General features: G+C 41.3%; 2 protein-coding genes across 3 annotated transcripts in view; both read right to left on the bottom strand.

Annotated features, from left to right (window-relative positions):
- The window catches only part of LOC126384130 (synaptic vesicle glycoprotein 2A-like), a 29,243-nt gene extending 16,233 nt beyond the window's left edge, over window positions 1–13,010 (bottom strand). The window contains exons 1-5 of one of the 2 annotated variants that reach the window (XM_050035065.1): window positions 12,874–13,010; window positions 4,433–5,167; window positions 2,838–3,018; window positions 685–836; window positions 34–167 (exon numbers count right to left, since the gene is read on the bottom strand). In XM_050035065.1, coding sequence (XP_049891022.1) covers window positions 34–167; window positions 685–836; window positions 2,838–3,018; window positions 4,433–5,042 — 1,077 coding nt within the window. In that variant the 5' untranslated portion in view covers window positions 5,043–5,167; window positions 12,874–13,010. Of the gene's footprint in view, window positions 1–33; window positions 168–684; window positions 837–2,837; window positions 3,019–4,432; window positions 5,172–12,873 lie in introns of both variants that reach the window. The other variant, XM_050035064.1, reaches the window with a different exon arrangement.
- Window positions 13,011–17,371: 4,361 nt separating this feature from the next.
- LOC126384238 (uncharacterized) overlaps window positions 17,372–18,240 on the bottom strand; it is a 32,455-nt gene continuing 31,586 nt past the window's right edge. Inside the window, 2 exon segments of the mRNA XM_050035199.1 lie at window positions 17,372–17,717; window positions 18,006–18,167. Coding sequence (XP_049891156.1) covers window positions 17,545–17,717; window positions 18,006–18,167 — 335 coding nt within the window. The 3' untranslated portion in view covers window positions 17,372–17,544.

Here is an 18,240-nt window from a genome sequence, read left to right as displayed (position 1 = left end):
ACTGTCAGACTGTCAACAAGAGCATCTGCTAACCTCTAAGTAGAAGCGTGGGCTCTCTGGCATGGCACTGAGGGCAGCGATGGCGGCAACAGAAGGAAATGCGCACACTAACACAAACACACGCCAGCTATGGAACTGATACGCCGAGCCCATCTGGAAGCTCCATCCTGAGGGGATACATAAAACAAACCAACACAAAGAAATGAGCTTTTGCCCTACAAATGAGAGTCTGTCAATAACAGAAAAGGTCATGCAATCAATCTTTATCAAACACAGGCTGGAATATATTTAATTTAACGTGACACTGCATGAACCATGCTCTTATTTTCCCCCCCTCAAGCGAAGCGGCTGAAGTCAGAGGTCAGCCGCAGTGCAGAAATCACATAAGCTTAAACCTGCAAGATATTATCAACAAGAACTGAAGCTGTTGCTGCAAAAATGTCAAAATCTGAAGGTACAGTTGGACAAGCTTGTTCACTTCGCGGTGGAGAATTAGATGAGAAGATACCACTCTGACGTTTGTCCGTTAAATACAAAGCAACAGTCAGCAGACAGTTATCTTATCTTTAAGACTTTAAATATTATTTTGGGTTAACCCCTTAAATTTCAAACTACTGCTTTAAGCATGAAATAAAATAAGGACAACACAACCTCCTAAATTCAGGGATAGGGGACTGTACTCACCATAATGTGGGATGATACCCCAGGCCATGGCAGATGCGTAAATCCCCCCAATCATCCAGAACATGCAGAGCCAACTGAGGTGCTCACCACGCTTCTCTTGGGACAGAAATTCAGAGTAGTAGGAAAACACGATGGGAATCGAGCCACCAATCCTGCAAAGACCAGAAACCAACTGAGTCAAACTGTCTCTCTGTTAAAGCACGTATAGCTTAACCTGTTCAGAACCCAATTATGATCCAAACACAAAAAGATCAGGATACTTTATTAGGTGTTATTTTTTTCTGTCCATTCGAGTGGACGGCGAATCTGAACGCAGAAATCACCTTAGAGTAAAAATGACCTTAAATGAACTGTCCACCTGTCATTCCAGTGGATGGATGTCTTTTAAAAGATCTTAAGGAAAAGCTGACAATCTGTCATATGATGTATGATGTAGCGTAAAACTTCAATTAATAGCTATTATTTGCTCAAATCACTGAAATCAACAGGCCTGTGTTTAGCACTCGAGGATTACGGCACCTGGCATACCGACACAACACCTCTTTTTCCTGTTAAAACAAAACTCACAACTTGGATTAATTTCTATGAAAAACCCTTTTGATTCTTTAGATCTGAGGACCCTTACGGACCAAAGGAATATGAATAACTTGCAGGGTAATCAAGGAATGGGCACATCATTTAAGATAGCCAACAACCAGGTTTTATACATCCGAAGAATTTCTATAAAAGAAACGAGCCGCTTGGCAACCAGACCAGGCCTCTAATTGAGACAGGCCTTTATTTGTCAAAATGTGTAGCTACACCAGGCTAGTAAAAGGAACTGGGCATTTAACTGGGACTTACCTTTTAATTTAAGTTTTATGGTACTTAAGCATTATATCATGGTGCGTTCGTTTTGTACTCGGAGGTCGGAAGTAGGAAGTGGGAACGACGTCACCTCCGAGTTGACAAGAGTTTTTGCATTCTACTTGGTGGACAAGTCGGAAAAAAACATGAACGCCCGCAAGAAAGCCTTTGTTGCCCTTGCGCTTTCTGAGTATATACGGCTTCAAAACCATCATGCACTCCAACTGATGAACGCCGCAGATGAGGCTGACCTAATGTAAAACAAATAAGCCGAGTGTTTACTCGCTATGTACGTGACCGGCAGCCATCTTGAATTTGTAAGTCGGGGTTGATGCAGTTGCTCTGAGTTTCCGAGTTGGAAATCCAATCTCAGAGTGCATTCGAGTTTAAATTCCCACTGGGAACTGGGAATTTCCGACCTCCGAGTACAAAACGAACGCACCCTTAATAGACTGAAACATGCCTTGCACTTCCTGTTTGCCATGCTTGTCGAAAAATGGGGCACGCTCTGCTGCAGTCGACTTTAGATGATGTGGAACACTGTGATTGGCTTACAGACATCCCATCAAATAGGTCTGTGCATTTGGGTGGAGTCAGGTGACAGTAATCACAGATCTAAGCATCCTAGAAAAGTGTTTTGTTCCAAGAAATAAAAGGTAAGTTTATCTATATCTTATTAAATGTCCTGAAACACCACATGAACTGTACGTATTGGTTCTTTAAAGTGCTGATACACTTTGTCAGCCACTGTTTACTTTGAATCACTGCACTGTGGATTAGTCCATCACATTAGTGCAGAACTAACTCATAAAGCTCTGTGGGAAAGTGATTGATCTTTACCACAAATGGAAATGATTTTAGTACCTCAATTTGTCTCTTCACTAAATAAGAGAAACTACTGCTTTTAATAATGGGAAGACTCCATTAAAATTGGTGCGCTTCATCAAATATGAAAAGGTGTGGTGGTTCTCCTCAATAAACAGAAGAGTGCAGCATTGTATGTTGTTTATTTATAAGGCTCTACTGCACAATCAGCGCAGTTACCTCTGCTCTCTGGTAACATTTAAATACAACGTCAGGTCAGAGACATTTTAACATGAGTTGCACTGAACCTGGACTAAGTGGGGTCACATACTATGCTGCATACAGATGGACACTCACACTAAATTCTCTTATCGCAGTCAGATTCCTCTGCTGCTACTGGATTGTACTGTGCAGGATTGTGTTGCCTGTAAACCTAAATTATATCCTGTGTAAGAGTGAAGTGGCTCGATATATATAAATATATATGGTGTATTTCAATTTACCCAACACCTGAGAGGAGTCGGCAAAACAGAAAGGTGCTGTAGCCCTGGACGAAGGAGGAGAAGAAGGAGAAGATACTATTGATTGAGAGAGAGATGAGAAGAGACTGGCGGCGGCCTATCCGGTCAGCCAGAGCCCCCCAGAGGAAAGCCCCAACCATCATCCCAAAATATACAATCAGACCTGTGGAGAGAGCAAAGGAAATGAAACTATTACAGCAACAGATGCATGTCTATCCTGTCTTCTTTATGCCTGCCTCTAGACTCCTGCTGTTAGATTATGGGCTTTTCAGGTTTATGTTTACTCTGCTGACAGCTGGCCTCTCAAGACAAACAGAAGTTCAAACACAAACAGTAATAAAACTCTACTTGTCATAAAAGATAAGGTATTATTCTTTAATTTTCTTGCTGTCAACAAATCCCATGAAAACATAAAACCAATAAGTCTGTCTCTAAAGCCCAAGCCCATTTTCTACTAAGAACACAAGGTTATTCAAACAGGAGTGAATTGTGTGTTTGTTGAGGTATTGTCAGCTGTGAATTAATACACATTTGGTGCTCTACTTAGTATTCCTGGCAGCAGGACAGTGTATAATAGCCTTTTTTCCACCAAAATTAGTGCATGTGCACAGGAAAAGCTGTTAAAAATCAGGGGAAAAACTCCTTTTCCACTGCCAGTAGACCAGAGCTGTGTACGTGACTCTGCAGTAAAAACTGCCTCTGTGTTTTTGTGTTTGTTTTTTCTGGTATGTCACGTTTGACGCCATGGACAGGCTGGGAAACAGGTTAGGTAAGTCAGTTCTGTATTAACAATGCATTCTTGGACTCTTGCACCACCTAGAGTGTGACATTGTACAGCAACCACGGTTATTATCCACAGTTGTAACCTGTTTTTGTCATTGTGTGTATTGTATTTATTGGATCACACCTTATTTGAACCTTACTGTTTTCTAGTTTCTATGTATTGTATTTTATATTTGCTATACATTTGCTTTTCCTGCTGTTATTTTAGTCGTTTAGTCTTAGCAATCTCCCTCTGGATAAATAAAGTTCTATCTTATTTTATCTTAAACGGTAGAAAGCAGCATGGAGGCCTGTGTTACTTCTTTTTTATATATATCTTACTTAATCATTCTCTCTCTTAAACTCTGTGTCGACTAGATTTTGAACGATGTACAATCAGAGTTGGAGCCGATAAATACCTGTGACTACTGCAGAGTCATTTGTCCCGCGAGTGAATGTCAAGCCTGGTGTGAGTGGGTGTTGGTGGGTTTTTTGTCCCGTGAGAAAGGGGCTAAAGATTGACTCAGAGTGCCCACGTTCATTGTAATGAGAGAACACGTCGCCCTGCAGTGTGACAATGTGGCTCATTGATGTATTTTTAATGAGTTTTTGGACGCTGAAGCTCTATAGCTCAGGGGAATTAGATACGTCAGGCTTTGGATTCACAACAAGTACTTGTTAGTTGGATCAATTCATTGGGGGGTTTTAAGAAAAATATGGACAGCCTTATCCGTTAAGCAACATAAATATGTGCCAAAGCCAAACCAGAAGCTGTACAGCAGAAGGAGACACAGTCACCTGTAAAGGAGTCTTACCTAGCATGCTCTTGTTAGGTTCAGACAGGCACATATCCTTCTCAGCGCTGGGCAGAACAAACCCGACCACGAAGATCTCCACACCATCTGCCATGAGAGCCAGGCCCAGCACAAAGTACAGGGTCCACTGGAACTTCCCGTGACCACATTCTTGTAAAATGGTCTCATACTGTTGAGCCAGCTCCTCTTGGTCCTTCCTCCTCTCTCCCTCGGACACCCCAACATCTCTGAACTGCTGATCGCCGGCCCTCACCGAACCTGGGCCTCCAGCCAGGCTGCCTTTGCCTGATTCAGCCCTGGGAATTCCTTGGTACTCGCCCTCGTAGATCTCATCATCCTCATCGTGACCCTCTGTGGAGTCACTGTGGCCACCCTCGTCGTCGTTGGCCGCCTGGCTGTCTCCACGGTAATAGCCTCCGTCCTGACTTCCCTGCATGGGGTAGTCATCGTCATCGTCCTCTTCAAAACGGCTGTAGGAGCGCTTGCTGTACTCATCGCTCATCCGGTCCACTGAACGGCCGACCTTCTTAGATGCTTGGCGCTTGACTTCTTTGGCAATGTCTTTGGCGCCTTTTATGAAGGCAGTCCGGTTTTGGTAGCCCTCCTCCATTTTTAAGAGGTTCAGAAGATGCAAAAGTGGTCAAAGACGTAGAGGAGAGGCCACCTGAAGCTTCAGTTTTGTTCAGGATACACCTCAAGAGTTGTCAGTCACTTGACTGACAGCAGGCTCTCCTTCTGTCTGAGGAGAAAGCGGAAGTATAAATCAACCAATCTTGTTTATATTTAGTAATCATGCAGGCAGTTAGTCGTAGGTTTCATGGAAAGGCTCTTGAGAATACAGAAATGTTATTAACTGGGCCACAAACAAAAAGAGAGTTAGTTCTAGCCTAACGTGGCATTTTGGGTTAAATCAGAAGTCACGAGCCTGAGCATTATCCTTCACTCAGACTTCAATTTTATGTCCGACATACAGAAGGTGACCAAACAGCTTTCTTTTGTTTAAGAAATATTGCAAAGGTACAGCCATTCCAATGCCAACGAGATGCCAAAAAACTTGACTACAACGAAAAAGAGAGCATGTCACCCCGGTTTTAGCATACCTGCACTGGCTCATGGTGTCTTTTGGACTGATTTTGAAGTTCATTTACTTGTTTACAAGGCTCTTAATGATGTGGAAACGGCCTACATCATTAAATCTTTCTCGTATCATCCTCACGGACTGTTAGATCCTCTGCTGCTGTTTTTTTTTTTAATTCAAACTATCACACAAATAAGAATATCTGCAGCCTAGGCTTTTTTAACTGTGTATTAGAACAACAGAATTCTCTAACACAATTAACCACAGTTGAAAACGTATTTACTCAGCACTGCCATTAACTTACTGTCACTTCTATTTGTTTTATTCTTATGTTTTACATGTTTTATTATATTTGCCTTCCTTGTTTTTATCTCTCACACATTCTATTATTTCTAGCATACCCGTTCTTGCTATCTGCTGCGTCTTCTGTTTGTTATTTATGTCACTGTTTGGTTTTATTGCGCAGTATTTGCCCATGATTTAATTTGCCTGTTTTTATTCTCTTGTTTCTTCCTCTTATTGTGAAGCACTTTAAGCGACACCCCCTGTATGAAAGGTGCCATACAAATCAATTTAATGATCATTATTAGTATCAAAAGCATCCTTGCACATTTCTGGTGACCCATTACAATGGATTCCTGAATGGGCCAATTGGACACAGGGGCCCAAGGCGTTAGGCGGCCCTTGTGCCTGTTACTCCTCTGTCTGCATTAAAATGACAACCTGCAGTAATGTAGTGTATGGGGAGCTGCAGATAGTCTCTCTGTATCACAGTTAAAAAGACAATATTGGCTCCTGGCGAAGGCGGATAGAAGGTAAAGAAACCAAAGTCAATTGAATAATGTACAACTATTTGCTCAGCCTGCATAATACGGCCGTATATGCGACACCGTGGGTCTTGCAAAAGTGTAACAACATCAGCTGGTTGAAACTGGCTGTTGAACAGAGGCTGAAAGATCAGGTCATGCAAACGTGGCAAAGTGACACCAGAAGTATGACATTGTGTGATATAAATGCAGAATATCAGGTTTGTCTCAACTGCTAAGACACGCTTAATTAAACTGTGATTCATTCGATTGTCCATCACTTTCATAGCACAGCAGAAGTCTACCCCTTGCAAATGTGTTAACAAACCATATTTCACACCCTTTTATGAAAAAAGTTAAGACAGAGCCTGCAGAAGGACCTAAAACTCTATTGGACTATCTGTGTTGAACAAAAGGAAAACATCCATTCACACACACAGCTGAAACTGTTGCATAATTATGAATCATTAATGCGCCTGTGTGAAACTTCTTTGCATAACTCCTCACCCAGCAATCAGTTCTCATCCGTCTATAAAAGATGCCAACTCTGTGTTGGTATTTGCAAGTATGGATCAAAGGGGCCAAAGGCACAAGGAAATGAACAAGGAATGGAATAAAATGAATTATAAAATGTTTTATATTAACAGGGCAGCTCAAAGAAGTGTGCAGCAGGGTTTGTTATCTCTAGTAAAATCATCTTTAGAGAACAAAATTCATGCTGTGATATTCTTACTTCGGCACAAACTATAATGATGTAAAGTTTCAAAAAATGGCAGAGGCATAAAGCACACTGAAGGTTAAACTAGTTCTTATTGATAGCTATATTTTGTTGTTTGTTGTCCACTGTGTAATGATCGATTGGAAGGACATTTTAATTTGACCACGAGTTGTGTTGATTGATGGAAATATTTGCTTTTGTTTTGTGAGTGTTAAAGCATTTTGCAAACAAAATCTGTCATTTTGGCCGGCGACCGTTTAGGCTTCTGTGAGAACCGCTTCAAAAATGTAACTTCTGAATGGATAAATGTGTTCAAGCAAATGACAAAAAAGAGCTCCAATTGGAAAACTATCTGTTGCATGAAAACCAAGAGTTTAGATAGATAGGCTACTAGTCATTTCAGAGTGGACAACAGCAGATTTCAAAAAGTCATCGGGAGATGTAAAGGGCGGGATAGAAACCAGAGGATCTGCACATTCTATAATGACAGTCGCTCTGGAGATGAATATCATATGCTTTTAAAATGTTAGAATATGCCAAAGTCGTGTCATCATGTTGTTGAGTCATATTAAGAAATTGCAATGAAAAATGGAGTGACTGCTGAAATGAAGTGACATCTCTCAGAAGGTTGATCAAATTACCACAAAGATGAAATGACTACAGAGAGTACAAAAACATATAACCAGAAGAAAAAGACACAAAACAGCCAGAAAATGTCTACAGAGAGAGGTTAAATGACTTCAAAGAGCCACAAAATGACTGCAAGGGCCAAAATGACTACAAAGAGTTGCTTAGAGACTGCAAAGAGACGTATAACAACTGAAGAAAAAACAACCACAAAGCGACTACAAAGAGATGTAAAATGACTACAAGGAGACACAAAACAACCACAGTGACACAAAATGGCCACAAAGAGACAGAGACACAAACTACAGAGATGCTAAATGACTACAAAGAGTGGCTATGCGGCAGCAAAGAGACAAATAATGACTACAAAGAGACACAAAACAACCACAGTGACACAAAATGGCCACAAAGAGACACAACTACACAGATGCTAAATGACTACAAAGAGTGGCTACGCGACAGCAAAGAGACATATTACGACTACAAAGAGACACAAAACAACCACAAAATGACGACAAAGAGTTGCTTAGGGGCTGCAAAGAGACGTATAACAACTAAAGTTAAAAAACAACCACAAAGCGACTGCAAAGAGATGTAGAAAGACTACAAAGAGACACAAAACAACCAGTGACACAAAATGGCCACAAACAGACACAATGTAACTACACAGATGCTAAATGACTCCAAAGAGTAGCTATGCGATAGCAAAGAGACAAATAACGACTACAAAGAGACACAAAACAACCCCAAAATGACTACAAAGAGTTGCTAAGCCAAAGCCAAACTAAAGCCAAATTTTGAGCGTCAAACACTGCATTCTGGTGAATTTTTCTGCATCAGTTTATGGCGTAAGTGTCTTTAATTTTGTTCAATTAAAAGTTCTTTGCAACTTCCATGTTTTTATTGAGGGAGACGAATGCATCTGCGTCCTCCACGCCCTCGAAATCTACACCTACTACTATAAAGAGACACAAAATGACAACAGGGACACAAAATGACTAGAAAGAGACACAGTATGGCTACAGAGATGCAAATTACCACAAAGAGTTGTTAAGTGACTCCAAAGAGACATATAATGACTACAAAGAGACCCAAAACAATCACAAACTGACTACAAAGAGTAGCTACACATGAAACAGGGGGTTTGGGGATCCTCTGCCGGAGAACATCAGATACTTTATGTGTTGCATTCTGGTGACTTTTTATGTGCTTTTTTCTGCATCAATGTGTGGTGTCAATGTCTTTAATTCTGTCAAAATATAAGTCCTCTGGTACTTTTGAGTTTTTATTGGGGGGGACAAATGCAAGTGTTCCCTCCATCCTGAAATCTACAGCTATTTGCTAAGGGAAGAGATGTTTAATGATGACAAAGTGACACAAAATGACTGCAAAAAGATGTAAAACAACAAAAAAAGACACAAAAAAAATGTTCTTTGTTCTTTTGTTCCATCTGGGTGTCTTGTACTTGTGTAGGTGGAGGGTTCATGCCTATTACTTTTCCAGACACATCTTCCTTTGAACTGATTTTTTTCCTGTCAGCTAACCAAACTACCTAACCAGCCTATAATGATGTGTTTCCAGACTACACCTGTTGCATTTCCATATCAGCCCAGCATGTGCTCACTGCAGAGTCACAGATGGGCCTGAGCAGTAATTACAGGCCGAGACATCAAGCCTTGAATGGTGAGAGGGATTTTTATTGGATGTGTCTTGGTGCGGAAATGCCCTGAAAGCCTCAGATCAAGTTATTGGTGAAGAGCTGCAGTGCGTGACCATGAGCCGAATGTAATGTGACTGATATGATGCTCCAAAGGATAGGTCTTCACTGTTTATGTGGTCATCATCATCATGTATTAACACCTCTTTATTATTTCTTTAAAGGACAGCTCACAAAATCCTGCGCTAAAATGTGAGTTTTTCAGTAGCTTAGGTGATTAAATAATACATTAACAATATTGAACAAAACCAATAAAGTGTACTTCAGTGATTAATCAATTAGAGCCGTAAACGTTCCCTAATTTTAAGTGCACTGCTGATTCAGTGGGGCTGCGTGCTAAAACAAATGAGGCTTGAAATGAGGAAAAAGAAGACGGAAAACTGATGTCAGTTTTAACTGTGCGCTGCAGTATCACATCTCCTTTTGAGGAAAAGAACATTTATAAGGCGTTGACTCGTGTAGTTCACTGACGATACCCGCATCCATATGCTGTTGCATTAAGATGCTGTGTGCCACGGGTCGCCGTGCAGTGAAGCAACATGTCACTTTGATTTTGTGGTGCAATGAAACAGAGAGACATCACTGCGACACTCACTTTGACCCCTGTTTCCAAAACAAGGTCTGACAGGTAATAATGGGCTGACAGAGCTTTCGGTGTCTGCCAGGTATACAGCGGGCCAGAGACAGGGTTTTATTAACACTGAGGTCAGCCACAAAAAAAATTCTGATATTAAATTTGTTTCTTGTCTTCTTCGTACACTAAAGTTTTGCGTATATTCTCACTACACAATAGTCTAAATGCTACTTCAGAGCCTCCTCCAGTTATAATGGCAAAATATTAAATCATTTCATTTTTACTTAAGTTAATATTTTTGGACACTTAAATACGAATATATAAAGAACAAAGGACATGAGAATCAGCATTTAAACTGCTCAATGTCTAATTTACACAGCAACAAAACTGCCCCCAAATCAAAAATACATATTTTTCCTCTTACCTGTAGTGCTGTTTATCAGCCCAGATTGTTTTGGTGTGAGTCAACAAATGTTGGAGATATCGGCCGTAGAGATGTCTGCCTTCTTTCAAATACAATGGAACTAGATGGCACTTGGCTTGTGGCACTCAAATCACCAAAACATACATTTGAACATGTAGCAATGTCAGCAGCAATGTCTCTTGTTGTGAGCAGTTTCATGAAGGAACTATTTTCTTTCCACCCGACTACACCCACCAACCGTATCACTGCGCAGAAGGATGCGTGCATCTACTCACTGACAATGCTTGTGCTCGTGATAGCGTGAGATGTTAACATTAACGGCATCCTCCTCAGCTAAGCTGTAACGTTAGCTAGCTCAGTGGTAGCTACTAGGTGAGCTAGCAGTAGATGTACACTTCTTTCCACGGGGTGATACTGTTGGCGGGTGTGGTTTGGTAAAAAAAAAAAAAAAAAAAAAAGTTCCTACATGAAACTGCTCACAAGGTCTGTGGATTATCTTGAGTAACCAGGTCATGATTTCTGGAAAGAGACATTCCTGTTGAGTTTTTGCACCACAAGCCGAGTGCCATCTAGTTCCATTATATTTAAGAGAAGGCAGACATCTCTACGGGAGTGCCATCTAGTTCCATTATATTTAAGAGAAGGCAGACATCTCTACGGCCGATATCTCCAACACTCGTCAACTCACACCAAAACAATCTAGACTGATAAATAGCACTACAGGTAAGCAAAACAATCTAGACTGATAAATAGCACTACAGGTAAGAGGACAAATATGAGTTTTTGATTTGTAGGTGAACTGTCCCTTTACAATCCCCAAATGAACATAAACAAACACCGAGAGCTGCAGACTAAATGTTTGTTCAATGGTGAATTTGTTCAGTCACACCAGGACGCCAAATTCTTGTTTGTTTAGTGGCGCAGTTACGACCAAAATCTCTGCTGGCTGCTTTAAATGAGCTCATTATCTGTTTCAAAAAGACTTTCACCAGGTTGTCGTATATAACTATTTTATATTCATACGTATTTATCTTTACGCCAGCATCTGCATCCTCATCAAAGCACAACACACACGTTTGATTTGTTTAAATGTTAAATGTAATTCAAACATCGTCTCCGACCACAGATCCCTCACTGTGGGCATGATGAGCAGATTTACTGGCACAGATCAGAGGAGCCCCACAGGGCTGGTCGGCCAGGCTAAACTGTAGGACGCTAACCTAATAATATCTTGGAGTCGAGCACTTACAGGCCTGGCATCACTGTCTCCCTTACAAACACGAGCACTTAAATAGAACCAAGCCAGCCTGAGCAAAACAGAACAGGTGTTACTATTAACATTAATAATAAATATTACCACCTGTGTTTTTACAGCTATTACAAGGCCTATTAGCAGCGATAACTAAATGGTGTGTAGGGCAGTGTACAGCTCCATGTTTATATTCACTTCAGAGGACTAAAATGATCAGTCTCTGTAAACCCCAAGATAGATAAATAGATTACTAATGAATTTATGCAACAGGTATGCTACAGATGCACTCCTTTAATTCTTATTTTTAAGTCTCTTTCACTGAAACAAACGCTTTAAACCCACTTTTCTCATTTAGTCCCTGTTGCCAAGTTGACAGCATCTCTACAGCTCCGTGCAGCCTGCAACACACAGCCCTGTCAGTAATAAAGAGCAGGCAGGTCTGAGGATGAGGAGGATGGATGTTATTGCTCCCTCTGGTTTGACCAACCCTTTTTTTTTTGTCTTTATTTTCTCCCCCTTCCAAAAAATCAATAAGTATCAGATTTCCACTTCCCTGGCAAGGCTAAGCAGGACAGATAGCCATCACATCACATACATGCAAGCTTATTAAAGCAGCAGGATTTCTATCAGAATATTAAAATGAATAATGTGGACACCTGAGGATGAAATCTTATTAAGGACAGCCATGGGAATCACAAAAATCGCTCTCCTAGTATCTCTCACAGGCCTGTTTATGAAGAGGTTGTAGGCGCATATTTGTGGTGTTTTTAGTGTCCCATGGGTTATTTTCCAGTGGCAGCAATTGCCTGAATGGGGCAGCAATAATTCAAATTAAAGAGTGTGGTTAAATATGTGCAAATTTAAGCCTCCAGTTCATCCTAACCACTGGTGTTAAGAGAGGGGGAAAAAGGCCTTCACACTAACAGGCCAATTTACACAGCACACAAATACGGCCGGATTAAAATATAAATCTGTCACAAATAGCAGCCGATTGCCTGCTCGCCTGCATCCTGACATCTGCGCTCATTCTTAGAAATCACACTGCCAGCAGCTTGTCACGACTTGGATTGGATTAAAGGCCCGCGATTCACAAAATCGATCTTAATTGCTGTGTGAAGCAAACGGTTGCAGAACACGCCCATCGCCTCTTCCTCATGATGTCTTCATGCAAAAAACATATATGTCCAAGACGCTGTGAGACGACATCAGAAGCAAACAGTTAAATATTGTGATATTGACGCTCACCGTTATCCCTGCGATGTGATTCCCTCTTCAGCCCGGAGATGGTGATGAGGAGGATGAGGAGGAGGATGAGGATGATGATGCGTACGAGGCTGTTGCTGTGAACCGAGTGATGATGATGCTGCGCGGTTTGGAGGAGAGAAGCCCACGCCATCCACACACACTCAGTGATGTGCAGGGGTCCCCTCCCCCCATGCAAACCCTCACGAGCGCACGAGCACATTAACGCCTTCATATCTGGAGGGGTTTGGCGCATATCTGCGCACATTTCCTACACTTTCCTCCAGCTTTGCACACGCTATCGCTCGCCACATTCACGCTTTTCTCTTCTCTGCCTACGTATGTGCATACAATGTTTGGGAAACACTTAATATTAAATACACACTATACATGTATGCCATCGCACGCATGCGCGCACAAACACCTCATTTTCATCCATCTGCCTCTTTACAAATAGATTGTCTGTACACATGAATATCAAATTGTGCGCACAGACAACACACACGTGCAAGCGCACCTGACTCCTGTTGCCATGCCAACCACTTGCCACGTTCTTGATCCCTTCTTCTGCATGAAGACCTGCTATGTAGAAACGTGAGCTTTCCTCAGACAGTGTGATGTCATCATCTGTAGCCTACCATTCAGATAAAATTTCTCCATGGACGTAAGATTTGTAATTTTCGTTTGTATTTGTCATTTTGATAAGGCGGTGTAGTGGTGCAAAATGCAGAAGGCAGGGCCGGCTCTAGACTTTTGGGGGCCCTAAACGGATTTGGTTCATGGGCCCCCTTTTATTAGGTTGTGTTGTTGTGATGTCATGAACTTGTGTGTTGTAAATATTAATTTAAAGTCTAGATGAAACAGGATTTTATAGCTTTAGTAACATGACATAATTCTGACACTGGGAGGAACTTTATTTGATCATTAAAAATGGACGTGAGACCACGATGGTGTAACAACAACAGGTCAGCTGTATCTGTCAGACAGAGAGAGACGAAGTCCATTGTATTCTCCATTTAACGTTGGTTGCTGAGGCAGTTCACTGTAAAGTTCTTTGCGTGTAATCTGGAGCAAGTGTTCATTAAAAAATGTTTTTAGGGGGTCCCCTGAGACTAAGGGGCCCTAAGCAACTTATAATAGGCCTATTGCTTACTGCATAGGGCCAAGAAAAATGAAACATTTCCTGTTGTATTCATGCAACACTGTCACTTTCTGGTGTTATGCTGCCTTATGTACGTACAATATTCCATTTTCTACTATTCTTACACATGTACACATATTTTTCTAATATCTAATACTGTTTACAGATCAATTTACCTTAATGGTTCCGCTATACAAATATTAATAAAGCAGGTCAATTAATTTGAAAACATAAAATACCCACACTGCAAATCACAAATGCATTTATTACTTTATTCTATACATAAGAAGGCTGGTTTAATGTTTTTGCAACAAACAAATTAATATTTTAAAGAAAACTGTCAGCAAGAAGAAACCAATAAGAATATGTATGAAAGCTTACATGCACTTGATTATGATATCATTTAAAATATAATGGAAGCAATACAATGTAACAGAATGACAAGATGAAAAGCCTTATCCATAGAAATAGATTGCCATTATATATGTGGTCTGGAACAACTGATGCTTTGCTAATAGAGGAGGCACAAAACATTTAAGCTCTAGACAGCCTTAAACAAACTTTGAATTTATCTATTTACTTTTAAAGGCTGACTTTAAGAAAACGAGGTCGCTCCACAGATGCCTTGCCTACAGCCCTGACAATTACGCGGGTGATGGGAACTTCTGACATCCAGGCTGACGGCTTGTCTGTTCCGTCTGACCGGGTCTTTACCGTAGCACTTTATTCTTATATTCTCCAGCAGATTCTCCAGGAGGGTATCGATTGCATCTCTGATGGTAGGGCCTCACCTTGACAACGCGTCGTCTGTCAGGCACATGTGAAAGACCACCTTCACCCAATTGGAAGGCCAGCATCTGTGTGTTTGTTTTGCTTGGGCAGGTGTTAAGCAATACAGAAAGAACATTAGTCCCGAGGCTCATTTCCGTATCACCTACTCATCAACAGAAATGAAGAGAAAGGAAAGCCCATGAATGGAAAATGTAAGTGATTTGTGTGTTTGGGTAGGTACGGTGCCTTATTATGAACATTGACTGGAAGTCAACGAAAAGTTATCACACACATACGAAATGTGATTAGTGTGAATAAACTGAAACAGACTGCTGCCTTTATGTGTTTCACAAAAACATCGAAGTGCTCAGGTGGTCTTTTGTGAAAATATCAGTCACTTGTAGATACAAGCCACAGCTCAGAGGAATTTAATAAGAAATAACCTGAAACACTCTCTTCTAGCCTGTATGGGCAAACAGCTGGTTATACCATAGACTGTATAAGATTATGGACATAGCTATCTATCGTCACCCATTGTTTTGCGGAATCTCATTTTGAAGCCTCGAGTTTGGCGCTTCAGCTGTCGCCATTTTGTTTTTTGTGACCATATTTGGACAAGAGGGTGGAGCTGTGGAGGAGCGATGGGTGGCTCTCACTCTTGAGCGGGATTTATAGTCATGCTGCAGACCCTACGCCGTAACCTATGCCGTTGTGAGCACTTATACTTGTGTGGTGGTGTGTCTGTCACTCTGCAGTTACAAACACTAGTCAGCGGTGGGGTTTCTGTGAAGTGCTGTAAAGTTTAGTTGATTCAAAACACACATTAAACACACATTAAACATGGCTTAAGAGACAATTTCAAACACAAGTACACAAATTGGCTTAACTATAACTCGCAGCATTCACAGACAAACACTTGTTTTTATCTGGACACATTTTCCCCACAAATACAACATACTAACGTTATTAGCACAAGTCTATGGCATTTTACATTGGATAAATTAGCCTAGCAGCTAGCGATCTTTTCCTCCTCTCATAAAACCAGGGACAACAGCAACATTTAACAAAGGCAACAGCATATAATTTGGCTCCGTTACAACTCACAAGGTTCACCGAATACAGCTATCTTACACTAAAGACATTTTCAAAACAAATATAACATGCTAACATTACTAGCACGAGCCTATGGCATTTTACATTTTATAAATTAGCCTAGCAACGAGCGGAGATTTCCTCTGCTCATATGAGGCCAGGATAAATCACACACAAGGCTTAAAATGCTATTTTTGTGGAGGCTTTATTGTCTTCATAATTTATTGTTTCTTATCTGTGAAATTAAAGTAAATAAAAGCTTCATTTCCACTGAGGGAAATGGTTTCAGCTTACAAAAATAGACGGGAGGTCTGTGTCGCTAGGACATGTAGTTATATTTCTGGGGAGGTGCACGTCAGGCTACGGTGTAGGTTCCATATCAATGCAGAGCCTCCACCGTAGCTACGATGTCGCTTCAATGCAGAACTATAATTAGACTGTGGTGATGGCTCGCAGACAGCCTGTCAATCAAGCTGCCCATCCTTTACATATACATACCTTTAAGCCTTAATAAAATGTGAACAGGTGAGTCATATAAAAACTCCTCCCCCAACATAGTTGTCATTAATGCTGAAATGAGTGACAGAGACCAAAACTGTTTTTGTACCAGGATATGGACATGCTTATTTCAACTGTAAAGTTTGGCATTTTAACATGGGGGTCTATGGGGGTTGAGTCACTGCTGGAGCCAGCCTCAAGTGCCATTTAAGAAAGTGCAGATTTTGGCACTTGGGTGTTGGCTGAATCTTTCAGCCCTGGGGGTTGCCTCTTGGATTACACCCAGTCTTAACTGACAGTGACTGGCCTTGATGGATCATGTGAGGGAGGAAATCAGAATACTCCTGACTTTTAGAAAAATCTTTGTACCACTTACTTAATTTTGTAGGAGCACTGTCATTTGTACTGGAGACACCAAACCGCTGAGGGTCCTAATAACAAGTTAAGGAAGAAATATTAAGATTAGTATGCAAAGTTTAGAAATATTCTAAGTAGCAAGTCCTGCAGTCATGTTGATTAAGTAGGTAATTATTTCCATGCTATAATAACATATAAGCAACATTATAATGACTCAATCGAGGTGGAGTAACTAACTGCTTTATGTACCACTGAGTACTGAAAACATAAGGACGACAACTGTCCATATGGCTATTAAATTTGACATAAATATTGTCTTCAAAGCTTGATCACTACTGACTGTTCACTATTACCACCATTAGACCAGGACTTCCACCTTTTTTCCAGCAGACATTTTGACTTGCGGTACAACACGGCAGTAAACGACAGGTGGAGCCAAACAACCTTACTGATGGCTCCATTTGGCAGTGAGTCAGCAGCCAGGAAACAGGACACCTAAATAAAAAACAGCTATTAACAGTGTTAATCACACCTTTACTGTTCCCTCTTTGAGTAAGGCCTGTTTCCATGAAATTAACCAAGCACATGCAAAATAATTACAAGTAATATTTGTAGGTGAGAAAGAATAAACAAACAATTCCAAAAGGTGTACTAAAAATTTTAATCGCCAAAGGTCTTCATCTGTACAATGACCAAAAAAACACAAACAGGTGGTTAAATTATTCTCACTATTACAAACTTGAGTAGATCTTAAGATGTTTAAAAAAAACAAAAAAACAAAACAGCGAGAGCCCGTTCCTGCAGCCAGAGGCGGATTACGGCGGCATTGGTGCTCTTATGGGAACGCGGGGCGGGACACCAGGGGGCCGTGGAGGCATTGGAGGTCCTCTCTGGAAGCCAAAGGGGGGAGGACGAGGGGGGCCAGCACCGTAGCCAGGTGGAGGCATGGGAGGAGGAGGCCCTCTCATACCTGGAGGCACAGGGTGACCTGAGGAAGACAAAGCAAGAGGGTTATAACATGATAAAATATTTACCTTTGACTATGTGCTCTCACCACAGCTAACCACATTCAACTGTGTTCATTTCTGTTGGGCAACACTTATCTTAAGTGTCGAGCTCTCTGCCATAAACAAGAGCTACAGTCATCTGTATTGCAGTTGTTCTTTCACAAACACTTCTGTGAGGTATTTTCCCCACACATGACTGTGGCAGTGTTTTAAAGATAAAGACACATTTACTTGACAACACAGCTTCGAGGAGATACCACAGTGCTTACCCATGGGAGGGCCATAGGGTGCTCTGGGTGGCATGCCCATAGGTGGGGGTGGGGGCATGCCAGGGGGTGGCGGTGCCCGTTGTTGATTTGATCCTGGGGGAGCAGGAGGTGGAGGCACCATGCCAGGAGGACCAGGAGGAGGCATGGGCATCTGAGGCATACCTGTGTAAGAGAAACAATTAAGTCTACAGGCAAGCAAGAAGCTAGTGTTTCCTAGTTTTTGAAAACATTAACA

Source organism: Epinephelus moara, chromosome 22 (genome assembly GCF_006386435.1).
Source record: "Epinephelus moara isolate mb chromosome 22, YSFRI_EMoa_1.0, whole genome shotgun sequence".
NCBI classification, from domain to species: domain Eukaryota; kingdom Metazoa; phylum Chordata; class Actinopteri; order Perciformes; family Serranidae; genus Epinephelus; species Epinephelus moara.
Note: the sequence above shows the minus strand (reverse complement) of the source record. Positions and strands in the feature narration are given on the sequence as shown.